This window comes from Gouania willdenowi, chromosome 6 (genome assembly GCF_900634775.1).
Source record: "Gouania willdenowi chromosome 6, fGouWil2.1, whole genome shotgun sequence".
Lineage (NCBI taxonomy): Eukaryota > Metazoa > Chordata > Actinopteri > Blenniiformes > Gobiesocidae > Gouania > Gouania willdenowi.
Window position 1 is genome coordinate 3,432,721 of NC_041049.1, and position 24,988 is coordinate 3,457,708.

Here is a 24,988-nt window from a genome sequence, read left to right on the forward strand (position 1 = left end):
AGTGGACACACACACACACACACACACACACACACACTGGGGCTTTACAGGCAGGTTTCCCACAGTCCCACAGTAATATTCGTTTACTTATGACTAAGCATAAGATAAAAAAATGTGCTGACAAATGGAAAACCACGTGTGAAGGTGTGGTGCAGGAAGCCCAAAAACATTCTGTTCAACAAACATTTGCTTCAGGGACAGGAAATGCGACCCATTTTTTGTTGCTAACATCCAAAAAAAAAAGTTTGTGTAACAGAGTTTGAAGTGAAAGGTTTTATATGTAGCCTATGAAGTATAGAGTAAAGAATAATCTAGAATAAACTAGATCGAGTTGAGAAAAATTAAGCTAAATCTCTAGGGTTCTCATATTTACTCATTTTAGCATCATTTTAGCATGATAAGCTAGTTAGCGGCATGCATTACAATGTGGATGTCTGCGAAAAGGATTTGTGCTGAGTTACTTTTACATTTTATTTGTTCAGGCCATGATAGAAAGAGTTTATCAATTTTAATAAAACATTTTTAAAAAGGGGAAAAGTACATTTTAGCATAATTTAAATTTTTGCACTGAGCTAGCTTTAATAGCGCTCACATACGGCAAGGCTAATGTATTTGTAAAGCTCATTTCATACACAAGGCATTTTAATGTGCTTTACGTGATTAAATAATGCAGCAGAAAACAACCAGGATTTAAATCTGAATTAAAATCAGCAGTAGAAACGTTAGGGTAGTTTTCTTGAATCTACATTGTTACGGCAAAATACAATATAGTAGATAATTAACTTGTACACAATGTTTAAAAAGCATAAAAAAAATAATGTACACACATGTAAATACTAGCTAAAGAAAAGAAAAACAACATATATTCATCCAGAAATGTACCTTATTTTACCCCTAACTTCATACATTCTAAGTTTCTCCCAGTGGTTCCTTCTTTTTCAAACCCTCTCCTTTATCTTCCTGCTAACATTTTGTCATTAAATCCACCAGTATTTGGTCTCTTTCAATCCATCTTGTATCTAATGTGAACGCACTACATACTCATTTTGTCGTCAGACTTACTATGATTAGTACGTGAGTATGATATTTACAACACAGCCTTAGTCTTTCTCTTCTCTCTGCTGCATCTTTAATGATTCCCTCACGTGTCCAAATAATTACCGTAATGACATGATACTGGCTTTAAATAGCAACTTCACAGCTTTCAGAAACTGGTGAAATTTCTCCGATAGAGCAAATTAGTAGCAGAGTTTAAAGTAACATGTTCCTGAGATGCATTCAGGGTCCCTGGGAAACCCGGACATTTTAAAATCCAGCCAGAAGAGGACATGTCCGGGTAAAACAGGACAGACTCAAAAAGTCTGGGTTTTTGCACTGAGCTAGCTATATTAGCTAAGTTGCTAACGTGCTACAATTGAAACGTGTTATAATATTGTAAAATGTAAGTAGAAAACAGGACAAAGTGAAATAATAAAGATATTTGGATACATTTGGGATTTTCTAATCAATATTTACATGAAATGTGTCATTTTTTAGCAAAAATCCAAACAAAGTAGTCGCACCTGGATATAAGTCACACGTTTGAATGTTAATGTGGTGGTGTGAATACTCCCTGATCTCATTTTAATCCCAAGCTTCAAACACCACACAGCAAATATTTGTTGGACTATTTTCCGGCTGCTTCCGTGCAACCAAACATGCTGTCGGACTCACGGTTCTGGACGTGGGCGGGGCTGACGGGCTGGTGAGGGAGACCATTTCCTGGATGGCGAGGCGGAGCTTGAGCCGGTGCAGAGGGTTGCTGATTCCGATCTCCCGCTGGATTTCAGTGTCGGACAGAGCCGACATGATTGCACCGCTCTTCACATTAGCGCGGCACGCCGCTACGTACCACGCCGGCATTCCTAACCACAACTTAAAGATAGAAAATGTACCAGTAAGATCACTACAGTTGCTGACATTAGATAAATAATTCTGCTTCACTATATGACTTATAAACAGGGACAAATAATTATTTCAATACAAAACAGCTAAAAAATGTCAAATGTCTGTCAGCAGCTTGAATATCAGTCCAAGTCTGAGCCATTATTGAACACTAGGGGGCGTAAGACATGATTTGATTATTCTAAAGGTTGAAAAAAATAAGAAAAACAAGAAAAACCACAAAAATACACAAAATGAATAAAAATTAAAATTAAATATACAGAAAAACATACACAATAACAAGAAAAATACAAAACAAAAATACACAAAATGGCCAAAAGAATCTTCCCAGAAAAAGACACCAGAAACACACAAAACAACAACAAAAATACTATACTATAGATTATGAAAATAAGATAAAGTAACAGAGATATAGAAGACAACAGACATGCAAAATAGCAACACAAATACACATAAACACTCAAAAAACACACAAAAAGATGTAAAAACAAGAAATACACACAAAATAACTACCAAAACATAGAAAACAGCAAAAAGAAATTAAGAAAATGACAAGTACACAAAATTAAACAAACTATTTTTTAACAAGAAAATGCCAAAAATACAAAATAATTTCTCAAAAAACACACAACAACAAATTTTTTATAAAAACACAATAACCAAAATTCACATAATTGTAAAAAAAAGAAATAGATAAAAGTACATACAATCACAGCAAAACCACACGAAATCACAACAAAAACCCACAAAATGCCAGACAAATTAAGAAAATGACAACAAATACACAAAAACAAACAAAAAATGTCTAAAACAAGAAAAATACAGAAAGTGACTCAAAAATACAGAAATACAGACAAATTACCTCCAAAAACACAGAAAATTATAGCACACCAATCTAACTCCTAAAACAGTTAATGACAAAAACAAAAAAAAAACAGATTTCTAAAACAACAATAAAAATACACAAAATGAGTGAAAAAGCAGAAAAGGACACCAACAATACAAGATAAATACAAAAATATGACTAAAAACAGACAAAAATAGACATAAATGTAAAAAAATTACAGAAAAGTACACACAATCACAGCAAAACCACATACAATCCCACAAAATGACCACAAAAAGCCAGACAAACAAAGAAAATGACAAGTACACAGAAACAAACAAAATATTTCTAAAACAACAAGAAAAATACACAAAAATAACTCTTAAAAACAGACAAAACAACAACAGAAACACACTTAAATGTAAAAGAAATTACATTAAAGTACACACAATCACAGCAAAATCACAGAAAATTACAACAAAAGTGCACAACATGCCAAAGAAATTAGGAAAATCACAACAAATACACAAAAACAATAAACAGATTTCTAAAACAACAAGAAAAATACACATAAAGGTAAAAAATGACATAAAAGTACACAACGAAAGCGCACAAAACGAACATAATATGCCAGAGAAATTAAGAAAATGACAAAAAATACACAAAAACAAACAAAAGACTTCAAGAAACACACAAAAACATGAAATACGCTAAATTAATTTCAAAAAGACAGAAAACGTTAACAAAAATACACCAATATAACTCCTAAAACATAAGAAACAACAAAAAACTACACAAAATGACACAAAAGTACACACAATCACAGCAAAAGCACACAAAATACCAGAGAAATTAAAAAAATTATAAATACATAAAAACAAGCAAAATATTGATAAGACAACAAGAAAAAAAAGAATGACTCCTAAAAACTGACAAACTTTGTTGTTTCCTGTGTTAATGCTCAGTTTGCTCATTATTCTAAATGCTGACATTAATATTAATATTGATCATGTGACCCTTGGATCAGATACAAACACAGTTTTGTGGCCCTGTTGTGCTAAAAGTTGTCCACCCCTGAGTCTGTGTGGTGTTGGTTACCTCCAGCCAAGCGACGACAGTGGGGCCGTCCCATTGGGCGAAGGGTAAGCCTTTCCTCCTGGCCTCTTCCAACAGCTCGTGTCTGAGGGCAGGAACACAGCAGAGATGGAATTAAGACTCCATCTTACATCGTAGCTTACACTAACACACTCTGACACCCCTGTAGTAGAGGCTGGGAGGCTGTGGACACACACACACACACACACACACACTCAGTCGTGTAAACATGGGCTTTCTAACACCGTTACAAATCTAATTCATCATCCTCCTCTCGACTCGTCTCCCTACTTACATCGTTTTAATTTCACGTGCCATTTGCCTCGTGTCATATCTTCACGCCTGACATTTACAATTAGGCGAACACGTTCGTCAACATGGAGGCGAGGTAAGAAATAAAAAAAGACACGAGGACGTCTACAGAGAGATCACAAAGCTGCTGATACACAATCAGCGGTTTTTGTTTCGTAACTTTTTCTAACACTTGTGACCTTTTTATTTTGAGTTACAAAGAACCTCAAAGAGCCTCAAGTCACATAAACTTTTAACTTGTAGTTAAGAACATAAATCAAGTATTTTCACAGGTATTTCTGCACCAATCTGCACCTGCAAGCATTACACAGATTGTTTTTAATTCAAGCTTTTTTTTGAATAATAATAATACTGTTAAAATTTTATTTATTCAAACAACTGTTTTTCAAGAAATGTGCTTTGATCTCCTGACATGTTTCGACTGCAAACCGCCAGTCTTATTCAGCGGCGTCTGCTGATTGCTTTGATGTTTCCTTGACTTCAGCGTAATAATTCCAGCAAGTTATTTTTGTCTTCTTTTTGAATAAAAATATGTTAAGGTTTGATTTATTCAGACAACTATATTTGAAGAAATTTGCTTTGATCTCCTGACATGTTTCGGCTGCAAACTGCCAGTCTTCTTCAGCGGTGCCTGCTAATCGCTTTGATGTTTCCCTGACTTTCGCGTAATAATTCCAGCAAGTTCTTTTTTGTCTTAATTTTAAATAATAGGTTATGGTTTCATTTATTCAGTCAACTCTTTCAGGAAATGTACTTTGATCTCCTGACATATCTTGACTGCAAACTGCCAGTCTTCTTCAGCAGCGTCTAATAATCGCTTTGATGTTTCCTTGATTTCCGCGTAATAATTCCAGCAAATTCCCTTTGTCTTCTTTTTGAATAATATGTTATGGTTTGATTTATTCAGACAACTGCTTTTCAGGAAATTTAGATTTATCTCCTGGCATGTTTCGATTGTCAACTGCCAGTCTTCTTCAGAGGCGTCTGCTGATCGCTTTGCTGTTTCCCTGACTTCCGCGTAGTAATTCCAGCAAGCTAACTTTCTTAAGGCACAAATTCAGATATTTTCTGAGTAAAAAAGAGCAACTCCAACACTGTTGCCATGACTACTGCTTGCAACCCTTGAAAATTTAAGCATTCATCATTCTCACGTTCATCTTGATTATTTTCCTGTAACAGTTTATCTCAGACAATATATTTATATGTTTTGGTGCTTAAGATCATCGCCTTTTCAAAGTTAGGAAACGGTAAAAAGTTTTTTTTTTTTTTTTTCCTCATTCATTTATTTAAAATCAGGCTCAACTGTTCCACAAATGTATCTGTAACTTTTTTTAATAATCCGTTTGAGTTGAATATTTTTGGTGTTTTTCCTTTATAAAAAAAACATCATTAGCTGTGTTTCCGTTACCCTTGGAAATGCGTAAAATCTAATTAGCGCAAAAAAAACTCTTGATGGAAACACTTCAATTTTGAAAAATACTCAAATGTTGGTAAAAAGTATTTTACGCTTTCACGAGGAGGTTTTTCCTGACGTTTCAATATTGAAATGTATCGGTATCGGAAACTCTTTTTCTGCACATGACGTGACATACATGACCACTTCTCTCTGAGAAAACATGACGCGGTACGTGTGGACAGAAGATGAAACCCAGACATTTCTCAGCATTAGACTTAAAAATGATTAGTGCTAAATTAGACGTTAAATAACAAAGGAATATAATGTTATACTGTACGTAGGTTTTGAGCATCCATGAGATGATATTTCACAGGAGATACGAGGCTCCAAAACAGCCTTTAATGGAAACACGTTCAAAGCGCAATTTTACTTTGTCGAAACTTTAGTAATATCACTGTAATAGAAACACAGCTATTGTCTATTGCAGTGGTTCTTAAACTTTCCACAGTCCTGTATCGCCATACTCACTTAAAAACATAATAATGTAATGTCATATACAGTACAATAATGTAATGTCATATACAGTACAATAATGTAATGTCATATACCATACATTAATGTAATGTCATATACAGTACATTAATGTAATGTCATATACAGTACATTAATGTAATGTCATATACAGTACAATAATGTAATGTCATATACAGTACATTAATGTAATGTCATATACAGTACATTAATGTAATGTCATATACAGTACATTGTAGCCCGACAGTGAATTTTGCTCTGAATTATACCTATCCAGTTGAGGAATAATAATCTGTAAGCACACAATAAAACATGTTACTCAGAATTATCACTCGATTTATTTAATTAATTAGCCTACTGCCATTTTTAGTGAAAAAATAATCTTTATTTGTACTTTTTTAAAAATATGCGTACCCCACTTTAGGAACCTAGGGTCTATTGTATGTATCATGAACTCTATGTCAGTCATCTAAATATGGAAAGATGACGAAACGTAAAAGTGTAAACTCTGATACGGGGTTTTGTAAAGTAACATCTGCTCTCAGACCATGGTTTTAGTCCTGAACCAGAGAAAAAAAAATGAGCCTCAGTCACACGACGACACAGTCACACCCACACACGTTAGATACAACAGGGAAACGCTTTGATTCGACACCGTGGAAACATTTCAGAATAAAAGAGTGAAAAGTGGCGAGTGCAGGACTCGACACGTGCTGCCCCGAAACATGACTGGTTACAGAAGCATAAGAGGTGATGGAACCTCATCTATCCAACGCATGGAGAGATATCTGATGTCTTATGTTCAGGTCATGGAGAAATACTTCCACTGAACATAGCTGGGAAAGAGGGAAGTTAGGAAACAGTTATGAAGAGTCGTAAGGACGAAAAAAAGAAAGAAAAACCGCTGGCATTCCCATAACCAGTTGCTTATCGACACAGATAGAAAGAGACACGGATAAGGAAGAGGAAGAAGACATTCTGGGTTGAAAGAGCGAGGCCTCGGCACATTCCCAGTCCGGCTGTAAAGAGGGACGTGGTCATAATGGTGAAAATAAAAATAAAAGCAAAACGACATCATCATCATCACCATCAGCCATGAAGGATAGATCGATAAAGACAGATAAAGAGGCTGTGGCCGGTCTTTGTTTGAGGGGACGGATGGTGGACGGACAGGAGGGATGGTAGACAGGGGCTGTGTTCAAAATGTCACACTCCCTACTCTGTCTACTATATACTATTAGTATGATTAGGATGATGAGCATTTCCACTGAAGTATATGTCCAAGTTTCCCAAGATACATTTGGAACCTACAAGGACAAAAACCTTGTTCACGCTGAGGCTAAATATCTCTGTTGATTCTCCACCTTTACTTTAAAAGTTCTGAAAACATATGAAGTGAGAAAGTGAGCAAGTAAAATATCAACATGTGCTCATTTCATCCACAAAACTCACGTAGACACATTTCATTCCGACATTTTGAAGATTTTGGTAGACCCTCCATTGTGCTACTGACTAAACTTCTAGTTAACTTCAAAACAAGAGCCTTCTTTACAAAACAGTTTTAAAAAAACTAATGGAAAACATGAAGAGAGACTTTTATTTTGAAATGGGGATTTTTGCTGGTCCCAGGAATGTTTTACATTCTGCTCGCAATGCATCATGGGACGGTTGAGTATGAGTAGTGTGTCCACCGTTATAGCATGTTTTCCATTTACAATCACATTTACAAATATTGTTTTCTCCCTGAAAGTCAATTGCCATTACATTCTCAATTACAAATAATCACAATTACTGAGCCTATATTAAAAAACCCCATAAAATGTAACCTTCCTCTTGTGGTAGCGTGCTGATAGCATAAACATATTTTAATATTTAACTATGTATGTGTGTAAGACATAGAACTGTAACATGTTTCTCCTGGTTTGTGTTTAATCTAATTAATGCAGGCTAATGCTAATTTTAGGCTAATGCTATAGCTAGGTTATAAATATTGTTAGGCTAATGCTAATGCTAGGCTAATGCGGTTGCTAAGTTATTTATATTGTTAGGCTAATGCTAATTCTAGAATATTATTATTGCTAAGTTAATGCTAATTCTAAGCTAATGCTACTGCTAGGTTATTATAATTGTTAGGCTAATGCTAATGCTAGATTATTGCTATTGCTAGGTTAATGCTAATGCTAGGCTAATGCTATTGCTAGGTTAATAATAATTCTGGGCTAATGTTAATGCTAGGTTAATGCTACTGCTAAATCAATGCTAATGCTAGGCTAATGCTATTGCTAGGTTAATGCTATTGCTATGTTAATGTTATTTTGTTATTATTGCAAGGTCAATGCTAATGTTAGGTTAATGCCAATCTTAATACTAGCTAATGCTATACTGCTGCTAGGTTAATGCTAATGCTACCTAACACTAGTTAATGATCAGCTAACACTACGCTAACATTAATGCTATTGTGAATGCTAATATTAGGTTAATGCTAATGTTAGGCTAATGCTATACGAGTGCAAGATAAATGCTAAGCTAGTGTCAATGCTAGGTTAATGCTAACGCTAATGCAGTGTTCGAAGATGCGGGCCAGCACCTGCATTCTTCAGGAAATCCAAATATTCCAGTTGTATTCCGTTTTTATAGAATTTACATGACTATCACAATTACAAAGTAAATTACCTGAACTCAATTACGATTACAACAGCAACATTTTTTTTTTCAATTACATTTATAATTATATATAATTATCAACTACGCAACCACAACTATAATTGACCCCAACCCTGGTAGTAGGTTAGTATGTCATTTGGAACACAGCCAAGGACAATGGTTGATATCCAGGAGGGAGGTTGGTTAGACATCCTCACGACTTACCCGCTTTGTTAGAGTCAGAGGGTGATGAGAGGGAGAGGAAGGGACGAGAGAGAGAGAGAGAGAGAGAGAGCGCCACGGGGAGACAAAAATACACACGTTAACCATTTATTAAGCACTTAGTGTCTAAACACACCCACACACACACGCACGCACACACACACAAACAAGAAGGTCTCACAATGGAGGTTTGACAGGAGCATCTGTAGAGCGCTCAGGATCTTCTACAATGCAGTCCTGAGCACAACGCGTGCAGCAGAGGGAATGAGAGAAATGCACGGGAAAAACGCCTCCTCCTCATTGGTCGAAACATTCAGATGCTGGTTTACATTCAGATCAGATTCAGATTCACAGAGAGAGAGAGAGAGAGAGAGAGAGAGAGAACACCACGACACACCAACGAGAGCACAGCCAAACCCATCCACCACGATGCTGGAATGAAGAGGCAGAGCAGGCAGCCTGATTGCATGCAGGAGGAGGCGGGGCTAAGATGCAAAAAGGAGGTGGCGGTGGCAGTGGTGGAGGCGGAGCTTGTGGGGCCGTCTGCTGTGAGGCGACGGCGTGGCAGGAGGAAAACGACACCTTGGTCAACGAACCACAAACAATACTCGCTACACGGGGGACGCAAAGTTATCCCTCGTCACAACTTCATTGTGCACGTCGAGCAAATGACATCTATCATTTGGCACAGGGGGCATGGCAAATGCACACGCACACACACACAAACGCACGCACACACACACACACACGTACACACACACACTACAGCATTTTCCTCTAAGGTGAGTGTATAATCCAGCTGTACTTCCTGCAGTTACACTACACTTCCTAAAATTACACTACACTTCCTACAGTTACACTACACTTCCTGCAGTTACACTACATTTCCTGCAGTTACACTACACTTCCTACAATTACACTACACTTCCTAAAATTACACTACACTTCCTACAGTTACACTACACTTCCTGCAGTTACACTACATTTCCTGCAGTTACACTACACTTCCTACAGTTACATTACACTTCCTACAGTTACACTACACTTCCTGCAGTTACATTACACTTCCTGCAGTTACACTACACTTCCTACAATTACACTACACTTCCTGCAGTTACATTACACTTCCTACAGTTACACTACACTTCCTGCAGTTACATTACACTTCCTGCAGTTACACTACACTTCCTACAATTACACTACACTTCCTACAGTTACACTACACTTCCTGCAGTTACACTACATTTCCTGCAGTTACATTTCACTTCCTACAGTTACACTACACTTCCTACAGTTACACTACACTTCCTGCAGTTACAATACACTTCCTACAGTTACATTACACTTCCTGCAGTTACACTACATTTCCTGCAGTTACACTACACTTCCTACAGTTACACTACACTTCCTACAGTTACATTACACTTCCTACAGTTACACTACACTTCCTACAGTTACATTACACTTCCTACAGTTACACTACACTTCCTGCAGTTACACTACACTCCCTGCAATTACACTACACTTCCTACAGTTACACTACACTTCCTACAATTACACTACACTTCCTACAGTTACACTACACTTCCTGCAGTTACACTACATTTCCTGCAGTTACACTACACTTCCTACAGTTACACTACACTTCCTACAGTTACACTACATTTCCTGCAGTTACACTACATTTCCTACAGTTACACTACACTTCCTACAGTTACACTACACTTCCTGCAGTTACACTACACTTCCTACAGTTACACTACATTTCCTGCAGGCTGTTTTTAGGTGGAAATGTGTTTTGGGTTTGGACTTACTTCTTTTTCAACCTGCGGTCCTTCTCAGCCTGCGTTCCTAACTTGCTCACGCCGACCTCCTGGCCCGCAGCGTCCACGTCCATCATCGTTGCTGCCAGGGCAGACGAAACAGAACAAATTAGAACTCACACTCACATTCGTATGTTTATGCTATCAGCGATGCCAGCTGAGCTAGAAATGGGACGTCTGCATTGGTCGAGGTTGGTGTTGAAACCTTGGCCCGTACTGTACAACCAAAGGGCCGAACACTGCCTGAGGATGACGTGTATGAAATAGTGATGTTGATCATTAGCCACTCTGTCATTCTGTATGTTTTTGGAGCCGTTTTGCATATTTTTCTTGTTTCGAGTGTTTTTTGCTATTTTGTGTGATTTTGTTCTCGTTTTGTATGTTTTTGGAGCTCTTTTGGGTATTTTTGGTTTATTCTTGGGTGTTTTGAAAGGCATTTTTAAATAAAATGTATTATTATTATTATTGTTATTATTATTATTATTATTATTATTATTATTATTAAGTGTATTCTTTTTGTTTTGTGTATTTTTCTTGTTGTTTTATGTGGTTATGTTATCTTGTGTAATTTTGTTCTCATTTTGTATATTTTTTGGAGTCATTTTGGGTATTTTTTGTTTGTTTTGTGTATTTTTCTTGGTGTATTGTGCATTTTTCTTGTTGTTTTATGTGTTGTGGTTTTGAAGCCATTTTTCCCATATTTTTCTCTTTGTTTTGTGTGTTCTGTCATTTTGTGTGATTTTCTAGTTATTTTGTATGTTTTTGGAGCCTTTTGCATATTTTCCCTCTTGTTCTGTGTATTTTTCTTGTTGTTTTGTGTGTTTTTATCTCATTTTGTATAGTTTTATTGTCCTTTTGTATGTTTTTGTTTTATATGTTTTTTTGGTTCTTGTGGGAACCGTTGGTTTGCCAGAGTGGATCCCATTAAAAATGAATTCAGCACACTCAACAAAACCCCATGAACACATTTATTATCATCAGAAGTCACCTTGAGGATCCACCATGACATGTCGGTGTGCGAGGTGAGCCAGCCGACCTTTCTCCTTCTTGCCAAACAGACGTCCAATGGAGGACTTGATGCCTTTTTTCTTGGGCTGTTTGTGCAGGGAGTCTTGGCTGCTGGCTACGCTACTGAGGGCGCTGGCCTCGGCCTCCAGAGAGGCAACAATCCTGGGTAGGAACAAAACAACATTATTCACATCTATTCAATAGTGACCAAGGCCTGTGGTCCAAATGTCTGCAGGACGTCCCCATCACCCAAAGACTCCATGTAAAATATTATGTTCTCGGTTCAGATCCTGGACAAGCCCCCAGATGTTACAGTGTAAAGTGTCAGAGATGCAGGTTTTTCCCATTTACACCAGACATGGGCAACTGGGGTAGAAAAAAAACAATGGAAAAATAAAATACAAAATACATTTATAAAGGGTCAACAAAAATATTAAGAAATGACAACAAAATACAGAAAATTTACCTAAAAAAACAAACAAGACGATTAACAATCTATAAAAATGTTAATAAGAATACACAAATTAATTCAGAAAAAATACAAACAGATAAAAATGCAAATACATAAATACACAAAATGACAACAAAAATACAAAATATTACTAAAAAACACAGAACAATACAGAGAAATAAAAAAATTCAAAGAAATTCACAAAATTAACCAAAAAACAAACAAGACAACTAAAGCATACAAAAAAACTGAGAAATTTTCAAAATGGCAACAAAAATACACAAATTAATTCAGAAAAATACAAATACATAAATAAACCAAATAACAACAAAAAATACACAAAATTACTCAAAAGATAGAAAATGGACAAATTCCAACAAAATATCCAAATTACAGACAGGACTACTAAAAATATATGTAAAAAAACAGAGGAATTTACAAAAATACACAAATTAATTCAGATAAATACAAACAGATGAATGCACAAAATGACAACAAAAATACACAAATGTCACAAAAGACGGGTAAAAATACACAAACATAACAGAGACATTTACAAAATGACAACACAAAATTACACTAAAAAAAAGACAACACGATTAAAGATATACAAAAAGAAACAAAACTACAAACAGATGCATAATGCACAAAATGACAACACAAATTCACAAAATTACACCAAAAAAAACCACAACTACAAAAATAACAGAAAAGTAAATAAAACAACAACACAAATGCACAAAAATTTACTCCGAATACAAAAGATGAATTCCAAATACAAAAGATCAACAAACATTCTGTCCGTTCCTGTAATAAATGCTCATTAATTGGTCATAATTCTGGGGCTGTGAAACTCACCCTCGTGCGTCGTTGTGCGAGGAGGCTGGCAGTGTGTGCGTCATCCGAACGGTTCTGGGCGTGGGGGGCGGGGACGTCTCACATTTGATGGTGGCCTTGTCCTCACGTCCGTCCTCGTCCACGGCTGCGATCTGACGGACGTAAGAATAAAAAAAAACACGTCATCATGTCCTCAGAGCAGACGATGGAAAACGTTAACGTGAGGACGAACCTTTCTCCGATGTTTCCGTAAATCACTGGGCTGAGAATAGAGAAGAAAACAACACCAGAGTCAGTCAGTGTGTCACACATGGAAACATCAGCTCAGTCACAGAAATACAGAATACAGCCTTTAAAAAGTGGATGTTAGACGTATATTTATTATTTTTACATATTCTTTGTTCCTCTGTTGATAAGCCTCACATTACATCGTAATTAACAAATTAACATAATAATTTCATATTTTGTGTGACTTTTTTGTCAGTTAGCATGTTTTTGGAGCCTTTTTTTGTATTTTTCTTGTTGTTTTGTTTTTATTTTGTGTGAATTTGTTTTCATTTGGAATGTTTTTGGAGCTAATTTGCATATTTTTTGTTTGTTTTGTGTATTTTTCTTAATAATAATAATGCATCAATTTTATATAGCACTTTATCATAGACACACAAAGTCGCTTTACAGAATTAAGGCATTATTCTTTCACTCCACACTTAGTGGTGGTAAGCTACTATTGTAGCCACAGCTGCTCTGGGGCAGACTGATGGAGGTGATGCTGCCATGGTGTGCCATCGGCCCCTCCCACCACCACCAACAGTCACTCACACACTACATTCATGGACACAATGACAGATACCACTACAATGACTGTCCCCCACTGTGGCCCCTGGAATTCTCAGTGGTCTCCATCATCTACTAACCAGGCCCAGACCAGCTTAGCTTCAGAGATCTAACCAGATCAGGCAATGACAGGCTGGTATCTTGTTGTTTTGTGTGTTGTTCTGTCATTTTGTGTGATTATTTTTGTCATTTTATATGTTTTTGGAGCTGTTTTGCGTATTTTTCTTGTTGCTTTGTTTATTTTTCTTGTTGTTTTGTGTGTTGTTATGTAATTTTGTGTTTTCTGAGTAATTTTGTTTTTTTGCCAGGTACCCATGTATTATCACATGCTGAGTCAGGTCTATCCTGTTCCCGCGTCCCACCTCACTGCATCCATCACACTAACTAAGCCCCCCCCACACGTGAACGTGACCTTTTAAATCTACTGCGTCTCACCAGCGTCATCACTCCCATACGCTCCATGTCTCTTGCGGGGCTTCGGGGGTCCAGCTTTGGGGTGGAGTGTCCGCTGGGGGGTGAGGAGGAGGCCAGGGAGGAGGCGGTGGCTGAGGCCGTGATGGCCCCGTGGTGATGCATGCGGGCCAGGTTCAGACCTTCAAGGCTAACGCTGGCCACGCGGTTCTCAATCTCCTCTGCCCGGAGCTCCGTGGACTCCTTCTCCTCCTGGATCAACCTGGACCAGGGTTGGAGTCAATTACATGTTTCAATTACAATTATGTATTCTATTACAACTCAAATAATTATGGCAACCAACATTTAGAATTTTTTTTAATTAAAATTACAATTATTATTATCTTTGTGAATGTCCGATACAATTACATTCTCAATTAAAGCCGCAAGCGGCATTGTGGGGTCTGGAGAAGCGGCCGGGGTCGGTAATTTGGTGCAAATTGGTCAAAAAATAGCTTAGATATTGCAATAAAAATGCTTTAGCATTAGCATTATCCTAGCAATAACATTGAAGTTGCATTAGCATTAGCCTTGCAATTACAATAACACAGCGTTAGCATTAGCCTTGCAATTACAATAACACAGCATTAGCATTTGACAAGCAATAGTATTAATGTAGCTTTCACATTAGCGTAGCATTAACATTAACCTAGCATTACTATTAGCTAGCAATAGCTTTGGATTAACATAAACCTAGCATTAGCATTAATGTAGCATTAGCATTAGCCTAGTAATAGCATTGGCCTAAAATTAGCATTGGGCTAACATTATCATTAGCCTAACATTAGCAATAACTTGATATTAGCATTAGCATTAACCTGGCAATAGCATTTACATACCATTAGCATTTGCTAGCAATAACTTAACATTAGCATAAAGTCATTTTGCTAATGCTAAATTGTGTTTATTTTGCTAATAAAAAAAAACCATTTTGTTGGGTTTTTTCCTTTTTATTTACTGATAGCGTTTTGAGATCATTTTTGTTGTAATTAGTGCTATATAAATAAAGACGAATTTAATTTAATTGAATAAACCTAGCATTAACATTAAGGTAGCATTAGCATTAGACAGCAAACCCTGGTTGATGGTCAATGGAAATAAATGGCAACTTCAGATGTGTGTGTGTGTGTGTGTGTGTGTGTGTGTGTGCGTGCGTGCGTGCGTGCGTGTGTGTGTGTGTACCTTATCTCCTTGTTGATGGCGTCCAGCTGCTCCTGTAGCATCATGGCTAACGTCTGAGCGTCTGAATGACCACCAGGTGACAGCAGGTCCATGGAGCTGAACATCGTCTCACGGTCGTCGTCGTCGATGTCCGACATCTCCGTGTCGCTCTCATAGTGATGGCCCCCTAGGACCCCTAACTGCTGCGAACGCCATTCGTGCTCCCCCAGAGACTTGGCCTGTGCACAGAGAGAGAGAGAGACGGCAGCCTAAGAGAGAGGGTAAGGAGCTCAGAGTAGAGCCGCTGCTCCTCCAAGTCCGGTATTTTTGTTGTTGTTTTGTCGATTTGTGTGGTTTTGTTGTCATTGTTTTTGGAGCCGTTTTGAGTATTTTTCTTGTTGTTTTTGAGGAGCTCAGAGTAGAGCTGCTGCTCCTTCAAGTCCTAACAATGGTAAAGTAAAGCAGCCTGATTACAGTAAAATAAAAACATTTTTTTATTGAATGAAATGCAGACTTGAAAAAGGAAACATATCAACCTGTGACAGAGAGCACATGAGGCAAAGACTCTATACGCCTTGATGTCAACAGCTGGTTTTCGGGGGCCCACCTTAGTTTCCCGCAGGCCCAGCCGACCTCTCCTGGGTCGACGGACGACCTTGGCTGAGCGGTAATGGTCAGACTGGGTTTCAGCCAGGGATCCTAAGGAGAACCGGAGCTCTCCTGAGGTGTCCAGATGAGACCTTAAAAAGACATTAATCATATGTCACAACCTTGAATCAGACAGGGGCAACTGGAGGTTCGGGGGCCACATTGGCCCTCACTCTACCTTTGTGCAGCCCCAAAACAAATACAAATCCACCAAATGATGCCTAAACACACAAATGACAACAAAAACACACATAATGATGACACAAACACACAAAAATATCACAAAAATACACAAAATGACTCAAAAATACACAAAAACCCACAAAACGAAAACAATACCCACAAAATTACCAAAAATATATACAAAGTGACTCCAAAAACTCACAAAATTGCAACAAAAATAAATCAAATGACTACCAAAACATACAAAACGACTCCTAAACAGACAAATACAAACAAAAATACACAAAATGACTCAAAAACCAACAAAAAGAGAACAAAACACACAAAATAACCAAAAATATACACAAATTGACTCCAAAACACACAAAATAATAACAAAAACACACAGAATGATAACAATAATAAATAAAAGTACTTGTAAAACAGACATAACTAGTGAAATATACAAAACGACTTTAAAACACAGAAAAGACAACAAAAACACACAAAATGATGAAGAAAACAAATAAAAGTACAGTAAAAACACATAAAATGACAACAAAAATACTTGAAAAGTACTTGAAAAACAAATAAAGCAATTAAAATACACAAAATGACTCCAAAAACTATTGTCCTTTTCCTGTGTTAATACTCTGGTCATTATTCAACCCCCGTTGTGACAAAAGTTGCCCAACTCTACCTCAAATCAACCGTAAAAGACACACCGCCAAAATAAGAGTTTGTGCAATCAAGTCAAATCTTGGTGTTGCCTAATAATTCCAGAGATAATATTAGAGCTTCATGCAGCGTGAAAGGAAGGAGGGAAAAAGTCCCAGAATAGATTCCCAGAGTTCAGGAAAACTGCACTTTCTAACAATAGAGCGTCAGTCACTGAGGGATGGAGAGTCGTTTCATTTTAATACACTTATTAAGGTCCAACCAACCAGTTATAAAGGCATCAAACGTCAGATAATGCTTTAATATTACACCTAAAATATCAGAATCATAATTAGTTTTTATTGGATTTATTGAGGTTATTTTTTCTTTATTCTTTTTTAATTGTAGAATATGTTTATGTTCAAGTTAAACTATCAGTTATTTTGCATTTTAAAAACTGATTTCTTTCGTTATTGTACTTACTAATGTTATTTTTTCAAGGTTTCTTGGTTATATTTTTATTTATTTAATTTAATTATATAATATTCTTCAGTTTAAGGTTAAAATATCTGTAACCTATTGATTAATAATAAATGGGTCAGTTTTTTCTCGTACCTATTGTTGCTAACTATTGTTTGCTGTTTGACTAATATCACTTGGTCAAGTATTTTCTAACATTTTATAATAAAAATAAGTCATAAAAGTGCTGATATTGCATCAGTTTAATATCGGTATCGACCAACACCCAAGGGGGCAATATCGGTATCGTATCGGAAGTGAAAAAGTTGTATCGTGACACAACTGGTTTTAAATCTTATATCTCATACTTGACTTATCCACTAATGCGTCCTTCATATTATTATTTTGGACCACCTAGTGGTTAAAATGTGAATTGATTATAAAGTGTTATATAAGAATCATGCGTATATATCCATTAAAAGGTGTATATTTACCATATTATTATTATTGATCAGATCATCCTATCTGAGGATGTTTCAGCCGACAGTGCCATCTAGTGGCTAAAAACATGCATGTCCCTGGAAGTGCTGAGTCGCTTCTCACATAAATCCTCAAAGAAATCCTACATTTCGTGAAACGCGACCTAAACATTAGCATGACCTACCGGTATATGTAAGAGAACAACAGCAAAAGGATAAAAAACAGAAGAACAGAAGAAGAAAAGACCCCTCTGGTACACAAAGTACACAAAACACCAAAATACACAAATGAATGACAAAAACAAACAAAATGAGATGATATACGCAAAAAGTCTCAACTACACAAAATGACGGAATACTCAAAAGAACGACGACAAAAACACACAAAATCACAACAAAAATCAACAAAAGTACTTGAAAAACAGACAAAACAACTAAAATTCACACTCTTAATACTCTGATTGGTCAATATTCTATTCCTTGGATCTGGGATTTTTTAAAAAAATCTAATTTTTGCAGCCCCTGATGTGGAAAAAAGTTGCCCATCTCTACCTCAAATCATGAGCAAGGCGTTGAACCGTAAAAGACAAACCGCCAAAATAAGAGTTTGTGCAAACAAGTCAAATCCTGTGTTTGGACACTATGAGCCTGTACTACGTATTTATTTATTTATTTATTCAGTTTATTTCCGACATGGTTACATTCACTTTTTTTTTTTTTTTTTCTTTTTTTGTACATGCCGAAAAAGGAGACGAGAGAAGCAGTTTGCTTATCCGGGTCCCGTCCCCTGTTTTACCATCGCAAATTTACATGGGTTTACATGTCTCTCTGGTCAAACATTCTTGATTTCTTCTGAACGTCCATCTGTAGTCAGTGTTGTCCTCTCTATCTTTTTTTGTGTTGACCTTGTTCCCTGCCAGACATTGTTAGCATTCCTCCAGTTCAAGAATAGTTCCTCTTTCGAAGGTGTTTGGAAGGTTTTTCCCTTTTCATCCACAATGTCACCTTGTTTTGTCTCTACATCAAGGGTAATCCAGCTGTTGTTAGTTCCATTGGCAGTGTTGTATCCTCCACTGTCTGATGATGGGATCAGATCCAACTTGTATAAACACATCACTACATCCCAGTTCACAAGCAAGGCAGTATTTTAATGTAATATATCTTAGTTCATAAGCGTGTTTCTAACTGCTGTTATTAGTTTTATTGGCAGTGTTGTATTTTCCACTTTTAGATTTAACTTGTATAAACACATTATTATATCCCAGCTCATAAGCAAGGCAGTAATTTCATTGTATAAAAAAAAACGTGTTTCTAACTGCACATATGACAATAAACACTTTGAATTTAAATTTAATGTAATCCTTAATCACCCCACCACCTAGCAATTGAAATGAATAAATGACAGACCTTTTTTACTCTTGGTTTCACATTTAAATCGGTCTCCGTAAAATAATTACAGTCTGAGTTTTGTTTCCTGTGTTTATATAGATCTGGGTCCATATCCATGATTACCATCAGTAGTGTTGTTGTTTAGGTGGATCCTTCGTATTTTCCCAAGTTGTCCATCGTTTTGATGAGAACTGGTTTTCCGTCCTCTTCTTCCAGGATGTAAATCCTGCAGTTTTTTGACCAAGTCTTCATAATCTTTCCTTCTTTTTTTATTTGGCGTGCTTTCCATGCAATGCTTGCATTTTGTTTCGTCAGGTTTTCATTGATGTACACCTTCGTTCCCTTGAGTTTATTTCTTTGCTTGAGTATTTCTCCTTTGAATTTTATATTCGTGAAGGTTATTTTTACAGCTCTGGTATCATTTCTCTTTGGTAGGAGATGGCAGGAGTTTATGATGTCAGGGTTCAGGACAATGTCCTTCGACTTCAGGAAGTCAACGACCTGTTGTTCAATCGATTTTGTTTCTTCGTCACTCCTGGGTTTTATCTTTAGGCCTGTGATGATGACATCTTTCTCTCTTTCCTTTTGTTCCAGCTGTTCAACCCTCGCGTTCAACAATTTTATCTCTTCAGCATTTCTTTCATTCTTTTCTTTCAGTACCTTTGTTTCGCTTTGTAGTCTTTCCAGTGAGTTTTCCAGCGTCTTTTCCAACGACTTTATCTCGGCAGATAGGTTTTGTAGACCCTCGCGTATCATCTCCTTGACCTCTTCCAAACCCGAATTGGGTTCTGAAGGGCCTCCCTGCGGTTTTTTCACCATTTTCCTTCAGTCTTGGGCCCAGTTTTTCAGGCTGTTCAGGCTGTTCAGCTGTAGCCAGCTGTAGCCAAGGTCGTGTTATCGGAGCAAACGAAAACACGTCTGCTGTCTCCAAAGACCAGAGAATGTCGTATCTAGATAATTATATCCTAGATTTATCTCCGTTAGCTTCACCTAACCAAACATTGTCCGTCAGACAGAAGCTGTCCTACGAATCTAGATTACAACAAACTAAGTTAAACGAGGTGATTTCAGCCTGGCTACGTGCGCGCTCTAGTAACAGAGGAGGAGATTGCAGCGTCAGACCAATCACAATCACAGCGAAACTGGAGAGCAACTTAAGTCACAATTGAAGAATCCAGAACAAAACCTGGTCCCGACCAGATTAGTCATTCAGCCTAAGTTACCATGGTGATTTAGTGTAATTTACCATGGTGATTTAGCTTAAGTTACCATGGTGATTTAGCTCCGTAAGACGTTAGCTTCGTAGTCTAGCACACTCTGATTAAATCCCAGAAGTTAGCGCGATAAGATACAGTGAGCCTGTACTACGAAGCTAGATAAGTATATCCTGGATTTATCTCCGATAGCTTCACCTAACCAAACATTCTCTGTCAGACACAGAAGCTGTCCTACGAATCTAGAGCACAACTCACTAAAATGACAGAAAACTATACAAAACGCCCTCAAAAACACTTAAAATAAAAAGATTACACAAAATTGACATGAAAATACATAAAACTATCAAAAATAAACAAAGAAATGACAAAAACAAACAAAGAAATGACAAAAACTAAAAAGAATGAGAAGAAAAACACAGAAATGACAGTAAAGTGTTTTAAACAGCATCAAAAACACATAAAACAACAACACTTTACATAAAAATACAAATAACAAAATGCCAGAAAATACAGAAAACAGTGACCGTTACCGTGACAGCGTGGGCTCAGTGAGGGATCCTGCCCTCAATCTGAACTGATCCAGCTCCACTCGCAGCTTCTCCATCTCCTCGGCCAACTGGGACTAAACCAACACACCACCAACATGTTACTGGTCTCTAATGACCCTAAGTTCAGTGAGGGGGAGGAGTTAGCATAGGTACCACCTACCTTCTCATGGATGGAGTCTTCATACTGTTTCCTGTAGCCCTCAGTGTCCTGGATCAGCAGATTCTGCAGAGACATGACAGAAGGTCCATGGTGTGAGGATCTCAGAGGTCAAAGGTCAAAGTGATGATGGTTGACCTTCTCCTCCAGGGCGGCCATCCTCTCCTTCAGGTGCAGCTGCAGACGCTCGTTGGACTCAGTGAGGAGTCGATCCACCGTGTCCGACAGACGCTTGTTGTGCTCCTCGTTCATCTTCTCCCTCTGACGAGCCTGGACCAGGAAACACAAGCCTTAGTTACACAACCAGGCATTTAGTGTGTTTTTTATGTCCTGTGTCTTTTTGGAGTTATTTTGTGTGTTTTTGAAGCTGTTTTGTCTATTTTCAAAGTCATTTTCTGTTTTTTAATTGTTTTGTGTTTATGGATATTTTCTGTCTTTGAAGTCGTGTTTTTTTAAGTTGATTTTCAAAGTCATTTTCTATGTTTTTGCTAATCGATAACTAGCTTGCTAGAATTTAGTTTATATCCAATGCTGACCAAAAACTATTTTTCTATTTCAAGTGTAACAAAGACTTTTAATGTGTTTTCCATTTTGTTAAAAACAAGTAGCTAATAATGAGTAAATAAATATGTGAGGGTTTATAAGTGCTGAAAATGTCTTGAAGGTGAAAAAATGTGAGTAATGTAGCAAAAATGCATTTAAAGGAGCAAACATATGGCAAGAAAAAGAGATGAAAATAGGTTAAAATATGGCAATTTTGGTGTCGTTGCAGAAAAATAGTAAAAATAAGTAAAAAATGTGCTCAAATTTTCTTAATTTCTTGAAGGCATCTGACGACCCCTTCCCAGTGTCTCGCAAAATGAGGTTCTGACCCTGAGGTTGAGAACCCATGGTTTTGACAGCACAAAATATGTGATTAGACTTAAATTCAACCACTACATTCAAGTAATAATTAAAAAAAAGATAATTTTATCTGTAATTTGTTGATTTCTTTAAAAAAAAGCCTTATTTTGATCTAAATCAGATAAATATGACATGTGCTGCCCATGACTGTATCCATCATTAGCAACAATGAGCTGTCAGCTGTGTGGGGTCATGCTAGGCTAACGGCGGCGCTACGTTGACTCACCCTCAGCAGCTCCTGGTTCTTCTCCTCCAGCTGACACTCCAAGTGCCTCATTCGCTCCTCGATGCTCCCGTGACGCTCCTCGGCCTGTGGACGGACAACGGCACAGACAGAACGCTAATAATAGGGACAAGGACGGGGGGGGGGGGGTGAGTCACACTCAGAGGTCAACAAACAAAAGACGACGACATACGACCAAGTCTGATAGCACGAAAAACAGATTTTTCATCAATATTGTGCCCCAGTTTTTGTTTCACTGTGAAGAACCATAATGTTACAAAACAAGTCAAAATCCCTTCAATATTTAACCAGTTTTTGCTAAAATTACAATTTTTATGTGGAAATAGTGTTTGGGAATAATTTTAGAAACAATTGAGCGTTCCTGTAAATACATGGTGACCAAATAAATAAATGCAATCATAGCAAGATGTTTTTTTTAAATTTGTGAGTATAGAGGAGCTGATAGAATCCCTGACATAAGGATTCATGTTTTCACTGGAGTTTGTTTGAAACGCCTGATTTACAGAAAAAGTTGATGTTGAGAAGCAGATAAAAGTGAGCTGACGGAGGAAAAACTGAAGGTTTTATCTAAGTTGATGAAACGGAAGGCCTAGAGTTTCAAAAGTGGGTCACAAAACTGTTTTTTAGTGTGTCATGGGCATTAAAATCCAAGAAAAAGTTTCCTGTGCTTTTATTTTGAAGGTCATTCATTCATGCATAGCGACAACTATTCTTATTTCTAACTCATTTCTAAACGGGAGTTTCAAAGACATAAAAAGTTGGTCACAAAACTGTTTTCAGTGGATCACAGGCATTAAAATTCAAGAAAAAAACTCTTGTACTTTTATTTTGAAGGGCATACATTCACGCATAGCGACAACTATTCTTATTTCTAACAGTAGGGGGCAGTAATTTGGTCATTTGAAACGCAGCACGGGTGGAGGAAAAACATTTCTTGGATTTTCTCGTTGTTTGAAACGATTGATTTACAGAAAAAGTTGATGTTGAGAAGCAGATAAAAGTGAAGACATAGGAAAAACTTTTTTTTTTTTTTCAAAGTTGATGTAAAGACAGGCCCAGGGTTCCAAAACTGGACTTTCAAAGACTCAAAAGTGGGTCTTAAAACTGTTTTTAATGTGTCATGGACATTAAAATTCAAGAAAAGGCTTCTGTGATTTTATTTTGAAAGGCATGTTTTCACGCATAGCGACAGCGATGCTTATTTCTAAGTTATTCGTAAAACGGGAATTTCAAAGACTTAAAATTCAAGAAAAAACTTCTGTGCTTTTATTCTGAAGGGCATTCATTCAAGCATGGTAACAGCTATTCTTATTTCTAACTTATTTTTAAATGGGGGTTTCAAGGACTCAAAAGTGGGTCGCAAAACTATTTTTAATGTGTCATGGGCATTAAAATAAAAAAAGCTACTGTGCTTTTATTTTGAAGGGCATACATTCATGCGTAGCAACAGTTTTTCTCATTTCTAACAGTAGGGGGCAGTACGTTGTTCACTCGTTTTTACCAAAACTCACAAACAGTTGAAACGCAGCGTGGGTGGAGCAAAACAACTTGGGTTTCTTGGACCTTCTCGTGTGGAGTTTGCATGTTCTCACAATCTAAACACGTGTGTTAGGGTGAAATTTAACTCGCTGTTACCTTTGTGAGCGCCGCTATCCTCTGAGCTAGCTCCGCCTCCACCTCAGGGAGGGTCTCGGCCTTCCTCATGGTCTGTTGGAGCTTCTGCTCAGCGAGCTCCAGCCTCTCCTGCAGCTGCCGGTTCTTCTCCTCCATCTGACCACATGCACGCACACACATGCACACGCACGCACACATACACGCACGCACACGCACACACACACACACACACACACACACACACACACACACACACACACACACACACACACACACACACACACACACACACACACACACACACAGCATCAGCAACAGTAACAGGAAGTATAGCGTGAACCAGGGTTGGGGTCAATTATAATTGTAATCGAGCAATAGATAACTAATTACAATTGTGGTGTAATTATGATTGTAATTGTAATTGTAAACATATGATGCTGTTGTAATCATAATTGAATTATGATTTTGTAATTGTAAATGTCATGAAAATACAATGTAATTAAACACAAACCATGGGAACCATGTTACAGTTCTATGTCTTGCACACATACGTAGTTAATAATTATTAAAATATATTTCATATGAACTTTTCCCACTACCTGTCACTTCTCTTCAGGATCATTTTACTATTTAAAAAAAAAATGAAATCTAGAGGTTTATTGACACAAAGAAAGACCCAGACGCTCATAACAGAAATAATAATACCCAGAAATATTAACACCTATATATTGTACTCATATTGTACAAACAACATGCTTATATTGTACGAACATTTCACTATATGATGATGATAGTATATTGTACGTAGAAAGTAATATCATGTTTGTACAATATAATCAAATTTTTTATACAATGTAATGATCCAAAAGATATTTTCCCATGTGCTCTACGCTTTAGTACATTAGGTCAACTTCACCATATTTATTTTTGCCAACTTAAAAAAACATTAAGTTTACAAAACCTCAAAAAATCAAAGAC

The 24,988-nt window shown here is 37.1% G+C and overlaps 1 protein-coding gene across 8 annotated transcripts in view; it reads right to left on the reverse strand.

Moving 5' to 3' along the window:
- The window catches only part of ppfia2 (PTPRF interacting protein alpha 2), a 126,758-nt gene that overhangs the window by 13,349 nt on the left and 88,421 nt on the right, over positions 1–24,988 (reverse strand). For 7 of the 8 annotated variants that reach the window (XM_028451217.1, XM_028451216.1, XM_028451214.1 and 4 more), the window contains exons 9-23: positions 24,032–24,166; positions 22,379–22,462; positions 21,388–21,519; positions 21,253–21,315; positions 21,075–21,166; positions 16,141–16,273; positions 15,555–15,772; positions 14,358–14,595; positions 13,321–13,350; positions 13,110–13,240; positions 11,781–11,962; positions 10,784–10,874; positions 8,973–8,975; positions 3,869–3,950; positions 1,714–1,914 (exon numbers count right to left, since the gene is read on the reverse strand). In XM_028451217.1, the coding sequence (XP_028307018.1) occupies positions 1,714–1,914; positions 3,869–3,950; positions 8,973–8,975; positions 10,784–10,874; positions 11,781–11,962; positions 13,110–13,240; positions 13,321–13,350; positions 14,358–14,595; positions 15,555–15,772; positions 16,141–16,273; positions 21,075–21,166; positions 21,253–21,315; positions 21,388–21,519; positions 22,379–22,462; positions 24,032–24,166 (1,815 nt within the window). The remainder of the gene's footprint in view (positions 1–1,713; positions 1,915–3,868; positions 3,951–8,972; positions 8,976–10,783; positions 10,875–11,780; positions 11,963–13,109; positions 13,241–13,320; positions 13,351–14,357; positions 14,596–15,554; positions 15,773–16,140; positions 16,274–21,074; positions 21,167–21,252; positions 21,316–21,387; positions 21,520–22,378; positions 22,463–24,031; positions 24,167–24,988) is intronic. The other variant, XM_028451215.1, reaches the window with a different exon arrangement.